Source organism: Phlebotomus papatasi, chromosome 2 (assembly GCF_024763615.1).
Source record: "Phlebotomus papatasi isolate M1 chromosome 2, Ppap_2.1, whole genome shotgun sequence".
Taxonomy (NCBI): domain Eukaryota; kingdom Metazoa; phylum Arthropoda; class Insecta; order Diptera; family Psychodidae; genus Phlebotomus; species Phlebotomus papatasi.
The window spans coordinates 64,147,689-64,167,493 of NC_077223.1; the positions used below are offsets into that span (position 1 = coordinate 64,147,689).

Here is a 19,805-nt window from a genome sequence, read left to right on the forward strand (position 1 = left end):
CACGTTACTGATGATTTGTACATTTGACCTGAAGTGAGATTTGCCTTGTGAATTAGATTTTTCGTGTGAAAAATGGGAAATTTTTTAAGACATTCACCAGTGAGGTGATGATTCTTATTTTGGACAGGTGTTTTTCTCACGAAATTTCGTGAAGTTTTAGCTTTTGTGATGACTAGGTTGGACAAATGCCTGGAGAAACAAAGGAGCATCATCTCTACGAAAGAGATGCAGTGAGAAATGCCTTGAAAGGCTCCCGGAAAGGTCAGGGAATGAGCGAATCCGCACGTACTTGGAGCACCGAAGTCAACTCACTTTAATGAATGATAAGGAAAGTTTCTGGGCTTCTTGTGACATTCCACGTTTCCCTTACATGACCAGGAAGAGGACTTGGTAAGATTGGTTCATGAAATGAAGAACAATGGGCATCCTGTTGAGGCGGATTAGCTGTCCAAATTTACAGACAAGTTGTAAAAATTAATAACCATGTTGTCCAAAATAAGAGTCAAATTCACCTCTACATATCAATTCATTTTTAAACGTATTAAAACTAATTTTAGTAAAAATGAGATGATAAATAGCTTGCCAAGTTTCTAAACAATCCTTCTGAAAAGAGAGTAACAAGAAAAGTCAATTAGTATTGAAAATATGGCACTTCAAACTTAGGATATCGATGCTTATATGCAGACTGTCCAAAATTATAAGCACTTCCCCTAGATGGAAAGAAAATGAGGGAGGAAATGGAAAATAATGTGGTGTATTTGGTAAATATCATGACTCTGAGTAAATAAGTCAAAAATAAATTTATGTACAGCCCTTTTTACCATTTGCTCCGGGGAATTTTATTATATGGAACCATCTCCTCCACTCATCAATGATGCTTGAGCTTTTAACACTCGCCCCCAGATTAAAGACAACATACACAAAATGTAGAATGGCAGAGTTCACTGTTGAAGAGGAAGCACAGACCAACAGAAAAAAACATCCATTGGATGGTTGTTAATGTTTCTGTACCACTTTTTTACTATTTCCGCATGTTCCGGAATAACACATTTCTTTCTTTTTTTTTTATACCCCAAAATGCCAGAATCTCCCTGTAATACCACAAGAGAAAACGGTATTCTGTCCAGTGCCAGTGGCGCTTTATCTCCCATTCAAGCCAGAAATTTTCCACTTATCACGTAAATAAATAATTGATGCTGTCTAGAATGAAATGTTATAGACAAAAACCCATGAAACGTCTCTCCCTCTCTCTGGCAATCACCTGAAATAAATCACTGCACTTGAGCCCTACTGATAACAACATTTCCACAGGGCGGTAATTCCACCATTTTCGCCAAAATAATTAAAAATTATGTCCATAGATAAAATTGGCTGGATATTTCGTGTGCTATCAGCCAAAGGTAATTTACCATTCAACCGATTCAACCAGTAAATTGCCTTTGGTTAGTATTCAAATATCTGTACAAATGCAATTTCACTATACCTAGCAAAAGTACTTTAAATCCAAATGACAAGTTCCCAAAACACACTAAAAATCCTAAAGTCCTATCTTTATGGTGTATTTAGACGAGATCCTAAATATATACTAAAATATTTCTCACAATATTTTATTTCCACTGGCCAATCTAAAATTTCGTCATAGTAAATCTGGAAACTTACTAATTACGAATAGAGGAAAGTGAGGCAGATCAAACATGCATAACTTTCGAAATATAAAAGTTTAGGAAAATAAAAAGGGATTTTTTAAATACAGCTCATACCTTAAGAATGCAGTTTCTTTTTGCTTTTTGACTTTTGCGATTAATAACATAAGAAGAAAATCTTCGATTTTGATTAATAAATATTTTAAGTATAATCCTATCAAGATGTTAGTGTTTCTAGATTGAATCAGGAAAGACCGATTTGAAAATATTGCAGTCATAGCTACAATATAACTAAATTTCAATCGAAATCAAAAATGGATGACTTCATTTGAGATCACATATTTTCTGTCTTGTATGACTGCGTCTGCAGAACGTGTAACACCGAAAATGTTCAATCGTGCTACTACTTAAGATTATTCTGAAGTCTTTTAGCATATAACAAAACCACTAACAACAGTTGGGGATTCTGAAAGTCATCGAGAAAATAACAATAATTCATGGAAATACATCAACTATTTTCAGAGCTTTCGACTCGGACTCCAAGCGTTCATCAGTGGCTGGAGCAAAGAATAAGACCCGTATTTCATTAAAAGTTTCTTAAATACATGCAACATTCACTCAAGTCTTGCAAATCTTTCTCAAGATTCCCATAATAGACACTTGGAATATACTATAATGATCTTTTAAGGTTTCTTTCTTGATATCCAGAATCTATCAGAAACAATCTAGTCTGGAAAGCAGAACTATCAGAGAAAAGAAAGAGTTATAGTAGGAGTATCGAAAATTATTTAAGTATGTCGGAAGAGGGTGAAGGGCAGAGAAGATCAGAAAGGAACAGGTCACCCACGGCAAAGTCGTCACCGCGATCCAAAGACTCAGGAGTTGCTCCGTCACCTCCAGTCAGACGCCCTATCAGCAGGGTATCCCATGGGGTTGAAATATAAAGCATTACTGTAATGGCCTGTATCATACAAGCTTACCTTTGTACATTACTGGGTAAAAACAGGCACAAGACCCAGAAAAAAAAACCCACAAAAGTGACGACCGAGCAGGAAACGCTCAGAAAATAACTTGCAGTAGGGGGAAGTAGTGCACTATTGAATTGGGATCAAGACAAAAAGCACTGTCAAAATTGTACCATTGTCCAACTTATACCACTTTACCCTATTTGTTGTCTATGGATGTCAAAACGTATTCGTAGAAAAGTTGGGCCCTAACATACGAGGTCGGGTTTCAAATTGAACCACTGCATCTGATATTATAAAACTTTATTTGATATAAAACGTTTAACCCTTTTCGAATTTACGATTTGTCCCAGCGAGCACCAAATGCTAAGCTTTTTCAAATCAGCTAAAAACATATATTTTTTCAGCTGAGCTCTGCTGACCTCGAAGTTACACTAGCGATCGCAGTGGCAATTAGTCAAAGTTATTCTTTTTCCCCAATCGAGTGAGAGACTTTAATGCACTTGGTTTTTGTCTTTGCTGAGTTGAGTACAAGCTAAAGTTAACCTTTTCCATTATTACAATTTTATGATTCTTACAATAACCACATTTGACATTAAAAAATAAAGCAAAAAATTTAAAATTCACAAAAATTTAAAAAAAAAATCATATTTATAATATATTTTGAATAATATGTATTCTTAAACCTTTTCCGACCAATAAATTTAATTTTTTTTTGTCTAATTTTATCAAAAAATATTGTGAATTCATTTATAAAAAAATATACTACACCTAAATTAAAATTGCATTGCCAAGAATTCTTGTCCGCTGTGATTTTAGAAAATTAATAACCCAAGAAATTCTTGGGAATTCTCGAGATATTTTGATATTTAATGAATTCTAAATTCGAGAAATATTGAAAAAACTTCGGAACCTCATGGAAATACCAAGAAGATCAAGAACATATAGAATTTAGAGCCTCTATAATTTTTATTTAATGGTATACACAGTCTACTCAAAATTATTTGAAATGATTTCCAACAAATTAGCATATTTTCCTGACTTTAAAGGTATTTAAAAACTCTCTTCTAAAAAATATAAATGCATATCATTTTAATTTAAAAAAAATGAATCATCAAATTGAATAATTTTTTCATTTAAAAAAGGATACGTACAGTATTAAAAAAAACGATAATTGTTGGTTTGTTATTTTACCACGATAATAAAAGTAGTTTTTTTGCGTAAAAATGCGCTTTAGAAAATTTATAATCGAAAATTTATAAATAGACAAGTGCAGCATATACATTATGCATATGCATCGTGCACGGATCATACATTTATTTCACTTGTAAAATATAAAACATTTTATAACATAAAAAAAATATATATTTTCCGCATTTGCCGAAACAAACAAAAACGCTTTTATGTAAATTTTTCAACTTAAATTGTGATAAAACAATTATATTTTATTTTGTAGTATCCATAGAAATTTTTTTGTAGTATTTTTAAAAGGCATTATTGAACTCATTAACTCTTTCCGGACCGCAGCATATACTGTAAGCCAATTTCACTTTTTTTTAAATCAAAAATATCTTTGCTCAGAAATTAATTGAGGTCCTACAAAAAAATATTTTACATTTAGACATCCTTACAGTTTGTAATCATTCACAAGAATAGGATTTTTATCAGTTCTAAATAATTAAAAAAAACCTTGTTTTCCACAAAGTATTCATATGCTGCTTTGTGTACTCAGAGTCCCAAAAGAGGCGAAAGAGTTAAGTGGGGGAGTCACAACTTTTAAATGGATTTTTTTAAATGCATCTGCAACTTTATTTACCATAAAAAAGTTAAAAAAGTAGAAAAATCCTGTTTCAAGATCAATTACAATAGTTGTGACCGACTGTGAGCATAATACATCAATGGCTGTTCCAAGAAAGATGCCAATATTTAATTGCGAAAATTGAGGAAAATATGCTTTTTGCAAAAGAAAAAACATATTTTTCATAAATAATGAATAATTTTATAACCCCCGACTGAATATTTGCTCAGAAAAAAAATATTTTTTTTCTCGGGAAAATAATGACGCAATTCACTAAAAAATGCAACATTTTTGGTCGGGAGTATGTTTAATACTCTTATTTGACCATTCTCTATAGGCAGCATACCGCAGCATAATTCCTATAATACTACAAGTAATAAAAATCGTGATTATAATATCCCCCAAGTTGATAAATAATTTCAGGGGAAATTCCAAGTCCATTTTGACATTTTGAGAGAAAAAGAAAAAAATGAAAGAGAAAATTTGCTGCTAAATGCTTTCTGGCGCCATCTACCGGCAGTATTTAGTTCTGCCATCATCCACTGCGAGCGCTAAACAGTGCCATTTTTATGTATTTGCTTAGCACTTTTTGTTCGAGAGCTGCTGATTGGCCAGCAGACCGATTCAGCAAAAAAATGCTGAAAATCCTATTTTATTCTGCTAACTGTGCTCGCTGGGGTGTTACAAAAAAATTTCAAATTTTGAAAAGTGACCTGTCTATTTCTCGGTTTATCAATCTGTATTAAAGAATCTTTAAACAATTTTTCTTATTAACCAAATTTAGGAAATACTTGCATTCAATGAATGTTCTATCTTTGAATAGAATGGGTCGAATTTGCATTTCACTAATATTATTTGTACAACAACATATTCTTATCGAAAATTCTAGTAATAACTAATAATAACTTTCTCAATATGAAATAGTTTGAAGAACTTTGACAAATTTTAGTACAATTTGAGTCAAGTATTAGTGTGGCCAATATAGGGGAAGAAAACTTTTCTTTTGGATTTAAAAGTATTATTATGTAACAAAATTAAATAATGGTTAAGTCATATGTAACTCTTAACGAATGGAATGATCAAATTGCAATACTGAATACACCATCACTTCATCCCTGTCAATGACCTTTTAAAATCAAGTAGGTATATTAATTAAAATTTTCAATGTGCTCAATAGAGAGCTCTTAACTAAAATGAATATTTGAAGCCATGAATGATATCATTATAATTACAAGTAGTGAATAATTAAATAACATTTGGTAGTGGATACTTGATTCATACGCATATCGTGTACTATTATTTAGCAAATATATTAATTTCTTTAAAGTTTTTAATTCACAAAGAATTTTTTTACGTAAAAAAATATTGATTAAAAAGTAGTTCTGACATTGCAAATGTTAGATCTTTTCACGAATTGGTGATTTTACTTTGGTGTGCGTTTATGCAGAAACCCTCCAAAAATCCACATCCATTTAACGAGACCAAAAGGTCTATGAAATATAGGCTATGCATGTTTGTATTAGGTTGCAAACTTTAGTGGGTTCCTGGTCAAATAGACCGCTGAAGAGTACTTTTCGCGGGTTGTACATCAAAGGTATAATGTAAAACCTTTTTAATACGCGTGTGTTGGATCCATCAACTGGAAGAGCGGAAGGAGATAAAAAGCAGTAGCACTCAATTGCTTTATTTCCGGTCGTACAACGCACATTAGTACCTTCTATCCTTGATCCTTCAGCACTTTTTTTCTCTCTCTTTTGTGCCATCTCAGTACACCGAAATGAATCCATTTGTCGTTCTCTTTATTTACCACGCCGAGATTAAATATGCCCCAGCAGAGATTTAAAACACTGCTATGAGTTTTTTTTCTAGCAGAACTTCGCAGTGTTTTAATGGAAAAAGATGTGACAATAGCCTCGAAAGTATTTCCCTAACCACCTTTTTCTCTCTTTACTTTTTGTTTTATATCCCTTACGCTTGTCATATTTCTAATGTTTGTGTAGTTCAAGGACCATATGATGTTACTAATTCAAATAAATAGGAAGTTTTTAGCATTACAGCAGACAATAGAGGAAGCTCAGGCTATTTCACTAAGATCAAATTTTAACGTAAAGTGTTTTTCTTGCTTGATATTTTTCGACTTATTACCGGATTAGAGCTTAAACAGTAAGGCCGACTTCAGACCTAAGACTTAGCCATATGGCTTAACTGTTCTATTTTTTATCAATCATGATTTTTACGAAAACTTTAACTTGGGAATGGGTTATTAAAGATAAGTGACCTAGAGGGTTCTCAAAAATGAATAAAATTTCTCGCTATTTACGATTTTGAGACGTTCGGGAACTGGGCTAATCCTCTAGTCTGAAGACTGCTTAAGGGACATTAAGTTTTAGTTTCCACAGATCCTTTAATAAAAAAAACTAATATTAATTCTCCAATTTTAGGAATGGCCTATACTAATCAGAATCTTCGGATTTTAAGATTAGCAATATATGCCACTAACCAACCTCCTGGCAAGTTGCCTGAAATTTGAAGTCACTTTCTCATACATCGATTTAAATTTATATGGGATTTTTTTGCACTAGCGACCGTTACTCTTAATATCTAAAAAGTGAGAAGTTTTTCCGTATTATAAGATACATTTCCGTATCGAGGGATAAATATACTAAATTTTTGTTTAAATAAATTTTTTCCTCGGAGCACTGTGAGCTGAGTCCGAGATAAATTTAGGAATTGGCTTCAAATAGCTCCATATAAAAAGGTTAACGTGCCAGGCGCTTGCTACTGACCCATACCGGTTTATTCTGTAGTGCCCTCAATCGCTAGACCGCGGGAATAGAGCCCCCATTATCCATTCCCGGGAAGCTACTTTATGAAGCTTCCTTACGGCTTCTCGGTTGAAGGCCGACTGAGGAACCGATTCGTAAAACTGCCCCACACTCCCCTACTCCTGTGTGGAGTTTTCTATAAGTAGAGTGTGACGTGAATACCAAGAGGAACATTCTCCATAGTTTTGAGTACTATTCATGAGATTTTTTTATCATCTCAACAACTATCGCAATATATAGGGCTTTGGGGTGGTTTCTGCCACAGGAAATACACAAACACGATATTGAGCATGTAATATTCGCAAGGTACCCCATGGGAAGAATAAATTCTTTTGTTGGGAATATTATATAAACCAATGAGTACAATGTTGTGGTATTTTGTTCTGAAAATTTCGTTACAAGTCCCGGTGATATCACAAATTTGTAACTCTATTTTCTTATATTTAAGACAAATATTAAGACAAAGAGGGACTTAGAAGAAAATTTAGAGCAATCATCACTGAGTTCTTTTTAACGAAATTTTACATAGAATCTTGCGATAAACTTGTCATAGGTTCTAAATGCTGTTTTCTATTGAAAATTTGGTTTGTTATTTGAAATTTAGCAAAGCCCTATAAATTTGATTAAATGAACTTAAAATGCTATAAAAATAATTCTAAAGAGTTAGTTGTTTTTTTATTTATTTTATATGAAATTAAATTTATAGTCGTGTAAAAATATTTGAAAAATTAGCTTTATACCAAACAATTGACTTAGGATTGACTGTGAAGTATATTAAACTAAAGTTTATTCTTTAAACATCGATTTGAGTAAAAGAATATTATTGAATATTATTTTGAATAAAAGTTTTGATTTAAATACTATATTTTTTTTAAACTTACAAAAAACTCAATGAGCTTACGAGCTTTCAAGAATATTTATAGTGCATGTTCACTGGTAAAAATATAAGGATCAAACTGATCCAAATTTGATCCTTTTGCAAAGGATGGATCAAATTAATATGTTCTATTATGATAAATGTGTATTCAAAGTTCGAAATTTGATCCATATTTTGCAAAAAGACCAAATTTGGATGAATTTAATCTTTTATTTTTACCAGTATTATTGATTCCTATTAAATCGACGACTCAGTTCAGAATATAAGTCGAACAACTTGATTTTTTTTACAAAAATCGTTTTATTCTTTTTTTGGATACTTCTTTATACCCTCTACCTTCCCTGTGAATATTATACTTGAAAGATATTTATTTTCAACTGAGAGTTATTCTTTTCTTATTCTGAGTGATCGAAATATCCACCTTTCGTCTTCAGGACCCCCCATTTTTTAACGTATTTTCATGAATCAAACTATTTTCCTAAAGGAGACTTAAGCGAAATTCTAAATTCTTATCTTCTCACCTTCCAAAAACCATGAACAAAAGTATTCTGAATGTTTTAACACAGTATAATAAGAATTGAATCACGACAATAATAATTCTGAGCTCAGTTTTAACCATTGTAATGACCACCTTTTGTAATCAATTAAGACCATATATAGATAGTCGTTGTTGCCACATCCAGTTAAAATGGGAAAGTCTCCTGCACAGTCCATAAAGATAAGAGCAGAGAAGTAACTTGGTAGAAAGATGCGAATTATGTAAATGACTCGAGGGAAAGTCTCTGGGTGGACAATTTTAAAGCATGCAGCAGACTTGGGTAGAAAGTGTTGCCGAACCAATTTGACGAATTCTGCAGACACAACTAATTAATAGTGTCTGGTTCTGTCTTTCGCTGAGAAACTTGCAAAGTGCCATCCTGGCCCCTCCTTCCACTTCTAAGAATGCTAATGAAGTTTCTGTCTTTTGCAGTTAGCATCGTGATGTCAACAGCCAAACGGCTGGTCCTGTCGCTACGTGGTCGAAAGGACTCCCAAGGCACAACAGCTGGTGCATCATCGTCAACTCGTCTCGTGTCCACAAACAGTTCATCGCCCGGACATGAGCTGGATGAAATAGCCGTGGTGTCTGGAAGTGCTGGTGATTGTGGAAATGAATCTGTAGGATGTGCCTCCTTCGGGAGTTTAGGACAGGCAAATGGGCCACGTCTTGTACCTGGTAAGTCAAGCCAAGTTTCAATCTATTCATTGATTATCCCGGCAGAGGAAGTCTATTCTTGTTGCGCCATAGAAAAAAATGATTGCCAAATTTATTCTGCGTGACAAAAATTTACAACATAAAAAGAAAGAAACTTTACTTCTTGCAAAGTCCCCAATTGCTATAGAAAATTATCAAGTTTGTCATGAGGCATAAAAAGAAAATCTGTGACATTTTTCTCAACAAATCACTTGGTGTGAAAGTTGGAGTATGTATAAGGTTTTGCCATTTCAATCATTCTTTACCATCACATTGCTTAAGTTGTAGTAACATCCCCAAGGTGAAGTTTTCCTTCATCGCCAATTCTTGCCACAATCCCCAGGACATTGTTCTGGGAAAGGCATTTGACGTGAATTTGTGGCATAGAATGACACCTGAAAAACTGTTTGACGCTAGACAACAAAGTTTCAGCTAAAGGTTTTTTTTGGGGGTATGAGGTTGGACCGCATTTTATTCCATCATTCAGCCCTGTTTCCAAACCCTAAAGAGATGCTTGTTAGAGTCTCCGTGGATTTCCACTAACATCATCATTACCAATGGAATTGTGTGCCCAAGCCACGTAGATTGAGGGTGGTTTTGTTGTGATTTTCTATAAGTGACATTCTCAGTGTATTTAGCTTGGAAAGTTTGCTCTCGAAACACACATTTAGGACCTTTTAATTGAATGTCGACATAGTGGTGCTAATAATAATTGCGATTCCCATTCATGAAAGCATCTAGCAAAACAGAATTATAAGTGTCGTACTATAAGTGTTTGCTACTTTTGCGGCCGTTTACTGTTTGGTCTTCTGGGACTTTCATTATCGACGAGAGATATTACTAACATTGCATTTCGCTTCCTTATTATAAGTTCTGTGATGTCCCCATGGGGTGAAGAAGCCCTCAAATGCTCTTAGATGACTGCTCAAAATTTGTAAAATTTGTAAATATATCTTTGTTATGACAGACAAGCAGTGAACATAACAACTCTTGGTATGTTAAGAATCGAGTTTACGAGTTTAACCAAACCAAAATCATTAATTGATATTCTTTTTCAGTTCGGCAATTTTTTATTATCTCGTGCAGTATACTATTTACTCTATATCCGAGACACTTAGGGGATGTGGGATACCTTTGATTTGGATCCCCTTTAAAATTGGGCTTTTTTCTCATATTTTTAAATGGAACTGGACCTTATCACAATACATAATATAGCTGCATAAACCAAACGTGAAGCTGAATTCTATGCTGATAAGGCGCACTTCCATTTAAGAATGGCAGGATAAAGTTCAATTTTAAAGCTGCCCCAATTCAAAGGTACCCCATTCTCCCTACCAACATTTTAAAGAGAGAAGAGAGATTAAGGGCAGAATCACATTGACAGTAAAATGCTCAATGCTTGCACAAATTCTCGATTACCGTATTACCTCATCTCATACTCGGTGGAACTAGGTGAAAATAATATAATAAAATTGAAGAAATAAAATAAAAATGCGATGAAAAAAATAGTACGATTAATTTTTCGTACAGTTTTTTTGCTCACCGTTTATCGAATTTTCGTTTTATTCCTTCAATTTTCTTATATTATTTTCACCTAGTTCCACCAAGTATGAAATAAGGTAATACGGTAGTCGAGAATTTGTGTAAGCATTGAGCATTCTACTGTCAATGTACCGTAATTCCTCTGGCTTAAGGGGTTACATAGGTCAGAAGGAATAGAAAACCCCCATTTTTTCCTTAATTTTTTTCAACATAATAAATTTTTATTTTAAATTTTTAAGCATATAAAAGTGCACCATTTGAATAATGTTTTCTGAAATTTTAATTTAATAATCTTAAAAATTCAGCCGTTGACAGCTGATTTTCGAAGACCTTTTTTGGGAAATACATACTTTTCCGTGGACAAGATTTCAAAAAGTATGTTCATACTATGTCAAAAACTCAATATTTCCTAGTAATGATGAATTAAACTCGTACTTGAGCGGTAGATTTTTTTTGATAATGAAATTTGGATTTTTTTGCAGAATTTTCTACAAAAAATACAATTTTTGGCATATTTTACACCACGTCTTGTCTTGTAAAATACATTGTGATCAAGGGTAAATAACACTACCATTCAAGTACGAATTTAATTCATTAGTTAACAGGAAATATTTAGTTTTTGACGGAAGATGAATGAATATACTCTGAAAAATTTTGTCCATTAAAAGTGTGTTTTCCAATAATCAGCCTGTTTTTTTAACTTTAAAATTAAAATTTCAGAAAATATAGTTAAAATGTTATACCTTTATATGCCCAAGAGCTTGAATTAAATATTTTTTTATTATGTTAAAAAAAGTAAAGGAATACGTTGTTTTTTTTAGTATGCGAGACCCACATAACCCCTTAGTCAATCAGAATTATCATAAATGATGTATTAATAGCTTGCATTTTATTTTGCGAAAACTTTAATTCAATTTTGTTTAAATTAAAGCATTAATTAAAATCTTAGCAAATTTAATGTCTTTTTATTAAAACTCTGCATTTAATAAGAACTATCATTTGTTTGTCACTTGAAAACCAGTGAGAAACTTTGATAAAGTTTGCTTTCTTTTTACAAGTTTTGTTTTAATGCTTAAATTTTGAGAAAAGTATTTCAATCTTTTCTCTCCTTCCATACAGTAAAGTTTTCTCATTATAGCTTTTCTTGATGAATTCTAAAATTTTATGATCTCTGAAATTGTCAATTTCTTAGATCATTTAATATGCCTTAAAACCATTCAAGTCTTGAGTCCATTTTGGATTAAACTATTAAATTTGATATGACCATTCCTCAATATACGAGATTAGTGCTTAATCCCTTGGGTTTCCTTATCTTCCCAGATGCTGACACAGTGCCAATAAATTCAACACTTGGGGAATTTCTTTACTGACATGCTGATTGTCCTTGTGTAATCTTAAGGGCAATGTTCTAAGGCGAGGTTGATACAAACAGGGTGACAAATGAATTGCTGAAATATCTCAGTGAATATTGCCACTCTTAAGTGTATTATGGGATTATAGTACAATGGCTGAATTGCCAAGTTGATTATTTAAAGTGAAAAACTTTGGCCATACTGAAATCATACGTTATGACGTTCTAATAAAACTATCCTCGATTGTAGTTACAGGAAGTCACGATTATACGATGAGCCCCTGGTGCATGAAAGTTGTGAAACTTTACTGGGTGGGGATTGTTGGGGTGTTTTAAGGTACTTTTGTCCCAAGCACAAGAGACTTCCATGTGCATTTGTACAATTTCACAAGCAATAATTCCCACAAAAGGTTCAACACTGCACTGCTATGTTCTATAGACTGTACGGGTTCTTCTGGAGTTGGGGCCATTTACGCCTGCAAAGTGATTCACCACCCTAAGGCATAAAATCCACACAAAAGACACAATTATGTGACTCCCATTATGGTTTGTTGGTTTACACAAACAAAGAAAAATGTGTGAGCTTAGTCGTGTAATAATAAATAAAGTAATTTTTGGAAAAAACATTGTATAGAAATTATAGCACTAATTTTAAGGTTTGATGTGGTTACTATACCCAAAAAGAAGATCCAAGATATGAAATAAATTCAAATCCCATTTTCTCCCATAACAAATCCCTACGCCCTGGGAAAATTTTCAGCATTATTTACATAAACATAAATCAAGCCATAAAATGTAGTATTATATTATGTGGGGAATAGCTCCGCAAAATGGGGGAGAGGATATGAAAAAAAATGCCAGATTCCTTTCACTGCACATTTTGCAAATTACATGGTTTTATCGAGGGGTTTTGCTGCATAAATTACCAAATGGTTTCTATACTATTGTTCACCCCGCAGAAGCACCATGAGATGAGAGACAGGAATTCGCACAAGGCACTTTTCTGACAAATTCCTCTACATTGCTGGATTAGCTCCTGATAGTCGATTTCTCTGCTCCTTTATGGTCCTTTTGCGGTAGTCAGATATCCACGAAAAGACTGCATTCTTGAATGATCTTTTAAAGTTCAACCAACTGTAATCGATAGAAAATATAGAATTTCGCCCTTTTAGTGTAAGAATTATTGTGTTTTGGGTATATCCCAAGAAGCAATTTTTTCTTATTATAGTCTTGTAGAATTCCCTAAGTAAGGCATTATAGAACCAAAAATCTTCTTATTTGCTTATAAAGCTGTTGGTTCCATCACTGAGATATTACTATAATGTAAGCCCAAATGGGGCTCACCTAAATAAAATACAAACTTAGAACAACTTATAGAGGGAAAATGGGGAACTGAGGTTTGCCACCCTTATTTCAACTTCCTGAGAGTGACTGTCCACGGCGACTGATGCTCACTCACTGAAGTACTGATGTTAATTGCCATAAGCAACAAGAGCACCATATAGCAACCTTCAGCACCCGCCTTGGGATGGTAGGGGTTGGGCGTGTTAAAGGAATAAGGAATTGGGATTGGTGGGTTGCAGCCGTCGACGAGGGTTGACATGTGTCGAATAGGCTGCACGCTCTACAATAAGTAAAGTGGCGCACTATTAAGGATCTTATGAGCTTCTATAGGAACTTCAACAGAAAATTCTCACTTTAAGTTTTTTAAAAGTACACTAAAAGACTTGTTTAATACTTGGTTCTATAAGGCAGCTATTTTGCTTCTTGTGATACCAGTTCTATACGAAAATAAACCAAATAAAAAATCTCAAGACCAATGTAACGTACGCAAATAGCACTGCACGACTATAAAATAGCTTTCAGACTAGGGACTTAGCCTTGTTACCAAGGGTTATGACTCTTTTTTTTAAAAAGAAACAACTGTAGTAATTTTTCAAAATCACTTATTCTTAATATACAGTCCTAATTAAATATATTTCTAAATATGTCACCTGCTAAAGAAATTAGATCACTTAAGTCATATGGGTAAACGCCACGTCAGCATAATGACTTAAATTATACTAGCTTAACCGTAATCAAAATTTTAGAAGTTCAATGGGCATAAGCATTGACATGGTGGCCAATAATTATGATGTGTTCTTTTTTAAATAATCAAATTGAAAGATCAGAAGTGTGACAATTGAATATAATAATTCTAGGTTGTTGGGAACCAATTTCAAATAATGTAGGGTGGCGGCATTACTTGTGGCATCTGCCTTTACTTATGGCCTCCACGCAAAAAACTTTACAATGTCACAAATTTATTTCGAAAAACCACAAAATTAAAAATATTTGATGCATCTTGATAGTATATCATTTTTTTGTGACAAATAAATAAGTGAAAAGACGCCACTTGTAATGCCACCACCCTATAGAAAATATCGACTTGTCAAAATATAAGTCGAATAAGTCGATTTTTGCGAAAATTATTTTTTTCGCTTTTCGGGTACTCCTTGACACTCTCCACCTTCTCTGTGACTATTACTAGTTAATTATTCCCAAAGTTATAGGGGTTCAAATCTTAAAAGTCCTATACTCAGCATGTAAAATTTCAGCTTGAAATCGCTCTCTCGTAAAATTGGAAATTCGCGACTTATTCGTTTTTTATTCTGAGTAGTCGATTTTTAGTCAGTTGTGCAGCTTTGATTATTATTAATCGTATCGAGATATTCTATTACAAGGTAATCATTTTTTACAATGTCCGTATCCCGTGTTGGAAGAATCTGCTAAGTCCATTGTAAACCGCCCAGGAGCACCTTCCCCGCTGTGTGGATGCTTCTTCCATGCTCCCGGAGTTGTTGGGCGTAGGCGGTGCATTATATAACGTTATTAACATATGAAAATTGTTTATATTAGACATTCAGATCTTTGCACCGGGCGGGACTCGAACTCACAACAGTAAGTCAAGCCGGGGAATCGATCCGCCCAAGAGCCAACGGTCTTGCCTATTGCGCCACTGATTCCCCTGCAGCTTTGATAGCGTTATCACACTTGCACATTAAAATTTTAATGTGATTCACATTAATTGTCGCTTGTGAGCGTCCAAATATGTTATTTGAGTCTTTGAGTCACTCAATATTTGGAGTTTTTCTATTTTTTGATAAAGAAGTGGACTTGGCCTGCAAAAATAAGTTTAAATTTACCTAAAGCGTAAATATTTTTCACATTAAAAAATTAAAGAGAAAATCGCATTGATTTTTCGCATTAATGCTATAAATCAATTTATATCAAATTTTGCGGGCCAAATCTACCTTTTTATCAACAAATAGATCACATTTTGAATATGAAATTATTCAAATACACAAATTACACATTTGGACTCTCACTAGCGACAATTAATGTGAATCATAATATAATTTTAATGTGCAAGTGTGATAATACAGTAAGTCAATCCCCTGAGGATAAGTGCATCGTAGAGAAAAAACGTTCTACAATTTCTTTAACCTTACTCATATATTTCACCAAAAAATCTCGATCATAAGCTCTTAACAATGCTTATTCATTCAAGAACTTTACAAATCTGAAACATTTATTTAGACTTTGGACTTTTTATTTAATTGAAATTCAAGAATAAATGGTGATGATTTACTTTTAATATCAAACAATTAGGTATATGAGATGAAATTTAATTTCAAATCCGAAAATTTGGAATTTTCTCAAGAATAGGAATCTTATTAAACCGGCGATGTTCGGATTTTATGGAAGGGTAAGAAGGGATATTTTACATACGAAGTGATAAGAGTGTGAAGTGAAGTGAAGACTTTTTCCATTGTCCCTGAATATTTCCATCCGGGTGAATCCGCGGAAGGACTGAAGATTGCTTTTCTTCCCATCTGCCGATCGAATCCCTGAAGTAGATGTCCGCCAGTCTCACGGTGACACTCCCGACGATTCCCCCTGAGGCCGCTAGGTTCCCGCGACGACGACGATAAGAACACCGATCTTAGGATACTGAAGCTAATATTTAGCTTTACGTACGGTGTGGGTTTCTAATTCGCTGGGTAGCTCTTTGAATGGCTTGGTTTTCCTTCAGGAAAGTCCATTACTTCAGCGACAGGAATTTCCCACAGTCTTTAACTCTCCACCACTCACTCTCACTGCTTCCTCTTTGGAGGTCTGATCCAAAATTCTCCGGTTAAGATAAAGAGGACGGGAGGTAGGTGGAATGACACTACACACTGACAGAAATGGAATTTATTCGGATTTTCACTGTAATTTAAATACTTTTTATGGTAACGAATTTGATTTAAAAAAGTGCACGTTATAAAACCCAACAGAAAAAAACTGAATAAATAGATAATTTAAGATTTTTCAAATGAATTTACGCTTGCTTTGTTTTTTTTCCATGAGAAAGAAAATGTGAGAATGTGAGAAGTGGGGCACTTTGAATTAGGGCAGCTTTGAAATTGCGCTTTTTGCCCTGTTTTCTTTTTATTCTTTTCCACAGAGAGCCTTCTCTAAATGCATTCAAATTCAATTTTGAGCTGAAGTAGAGGAACGACGAAAAATATTCATACTAAGAGTAAATTTACTTGAAATAATAAGACAATTGTCTTCACGAATTCTAATTGACATATTTTTGAGAAGATTGACAGATGTGTTCGGCAGGCGGGTCAAGCACATCGTTGCCAATATTGCCAACACTCTGCTTAAATTCCTAGACATTAAAGTGGTTCCTAGCTTTCAGTCATATGACTTTTTTGGTCGCTAAAAAAGACTGTCAAAATGTCATACTTACTAAACTTTATGTCGTCATGATTAGGTTTTGCTACTTGGGTAGAAGTGATTAAAAAATTAAAGTTTTGGGAATAAAAATCTTTATATCGATTGAAGAATTTTAAAAATTAATAACACAAATATTTAGTTTAAAGCGTACCTATTTTTTATATTTCAAAAATATCTTTAAATTCCATATCGTTTTGGCCTTGCCTTGAATAGCATGATTTCATTATTAAAAACACTTGAAAGTATTTCATACGTCTCTGGATTTGTAGTCCGTCAATTTATCAACGAATTTGGAGAAGAAGTCCTGTCCGAATAGCTTTTATCTCGCTTTATTCCATTTGAGTAATCTCTATGAATTAACTCAGGGGTGAAATTTTTACGAGAAATTTCGGATGCAGGTGGCTGAAAGTACGAAATGACCTAAATACGTCAAATTTGATTTACTCCTATAAATAAGTTTTGCTTATAATTTCATTGGGCCAACAATTATGTGAGCAATTAGGAGAAAATGTTTTCAATAATTGAAATTTTGGGGATTGCTTTTATATATACCACGAAGCAGGAAATTAAAATAACATTTTTAAATTCTTGGTGTGCAAAATATAACCTATAAAACAACCGCTAATCAATGTCAAATCATGTTGTAATTTTTCATTGAAATATTGCAATAAAATTTGCGTTTTTGCAATTACTGTCATTTCCTGCAAAAGAGTGAAAATCTTATTTAGTTTTTCACATTTCAAGGAGCGTAATTGCATGCTGTAAAAATTATTTATGACAACTTAAGTAAAATTTTGAGAGGTGAAATTAAAATGCTGTCAAGCCGTTTCAACTGCACTCAAGTGTTGATTCTAACGTAAAAAAGTAATTCTCATAATCCCCTTGCTTTTATTCTTCCGTCTTATTACTTGCGAAATGCATTTTTATACTATAATACTTTATGCATAGCTCTATAAAACAATCTTGGAAAGATCCCATTGAAGAATTTTCCACTAAATTTCAAATATTGCAGCAGTAAATAAAAGTAGTTCATACTGATTAATCAACTGCTTTTCGCATTATACTAAAATTCAAAACGGAAGAGTTTTCTCAAAACATCCATTAAACTCTTTTTTGTTGATGTATTTGTGAAAAGTTTCACATGAAACTTTCCTTGAATTCTTTTAATAAACCTTTCTGGCGTCGTAAGAAAAAAAATTAGTTTAGCTCTTATTATTTTAGACTTTAGACCAAGTTAAGCAAGGGTATAACAATATTTGCAACTACTCTGGAAAACTTTCAAAATATATTTAAACCTTTTTTAAAGTTACAAAATATACTTCATTGTATTTTCCTTACTTTTGCAGGTAAAATCCAAGGTTAAAAAAATTTAAATATTTATTTATTTTTTTATAATTCTACTTTTCTTAACCATAGTCCGGGCGGTTGGAGCTGACATTATAATTCACTCCGCGAATCTTCGAATACCAAAAAAGAATTATAGGCTTTTCCTTTTCAGGGATATTGGACGTAAAAATTCAAAATGTTGAAAAGGTTAATTAATTTTGTCTTTTGTATTTTATTTTACTAAAAGTCCAGTTTTCTGTTCCGGAATACATAAACTTCTGATAGGAAGCGATTGGGCTAGATCTAGCCATAATTTAATATAGATTCACAAATGTTTTGCCTTTTTAGATTAATTTAAAGCCCAACTTCCATTAAAGGTATGCAAAAAACGTTTACAGTTCCATCTAAATAGCACCATCTTCCCCTACATTTTTTTCATAATTGCTTCTAAAATATTTAAAAGTTGATCTTAAGGAAAGGAACATTTGAAAGATATTAAAAATTCCAGATTATTTCGATTTTAATTTATATAATTTAAATGTCTAATTTAATTTTGTGTAAAGATAATCATAGAATTTCTTACGAACGTTTAGTAGATTGACATAACATCTCTTTCAAATAATTACAGTAAATGCAAAGAGCATAAATGATCACACATTGTATAAATTTAATCTTCTTCGAGTGGCCAGAATATTGATATTTTGTGAAAGTAAATAAATATTTACGTGAATCAATATGAATTTCTGCACCCAAAGAGAAATTGAATCTGGATCTGAGTTAAAGAGAGGAAATTGATTTTACTTAATAAATATATACGCAGCAGTACTTTCCTTCCTCTTTCAGTAAATTGAATATGTATGTAAATAACAATATTAATTGCAATAGCTGATGGATATCTCAAGCGATAAATTTCGAATTGGAGTCAAATGTTATACCACTGAATTTGTAAGAACGTTATGTGAAAATCTGTTGTGCCATAAAACTGTGTTTTACAGCCAAAATTTATGGTACGAACATACATATATTCAATCTAAAACAATGATATAATTACGCCATTAAATAATGATCCCCAAGAGTGGTTAAATGGGATGTGATTTCTCATTTGCCAGTTTGAAAGTGGGTGCACCATTAAAAGGATATTGAGTGTGCTGAGACGAAATCTTTAGATGAACATAAAATCCCTTTTTAAACTATTTCAATTGAGATGTTGGACTTCCTCATGGGATACGATGAAAGAGAAATTAGGATAATTTCATGATTTTATCAATGTTTAGGGACCAAGCTATAAGTGAAACGGTTAGACTTGTGTTAAGGTCTTTGGTTAGTACTTGAGATTATCGAATCACTAAATTCAGTAAATAAAGACCAGAGAGTGATATGGTACGTTAATAGTGAATCTATTCTCACAAGCGATTGAATTTTATGGTAAAATATAATGATTTTCGGCGAATGAAATAGTTTTTAAGAAGTGAAAACA

General features: G+C 33.1%; 1 protein-coding gene across 1 annotated transcript in view; it reads left to right on the forward strand.

Annotated features, from left to right (window-relative positions):
* The window catches only part of LOC129802361 (cyclic nucleotide-gated cation channel subunit A), a 224,183-nt gene that overhangs the window by 47,167 nt on the left and 157,211 nt on the right, over positions 1-19,805 (forward strand). The window contains exon 2 of the mRNA XM_055848112.1: positions 9,079-9,324. Within this exon, the coding sequence (XP_055704087.1) occupies positions 9,090-9,324 (235 nt within the window). The 5' untranslated portion in view covers positions 9,079-9,089. The remainder of the gene's footprint in view (positions 1-9,078; positions 9,325-19,805) is intronic.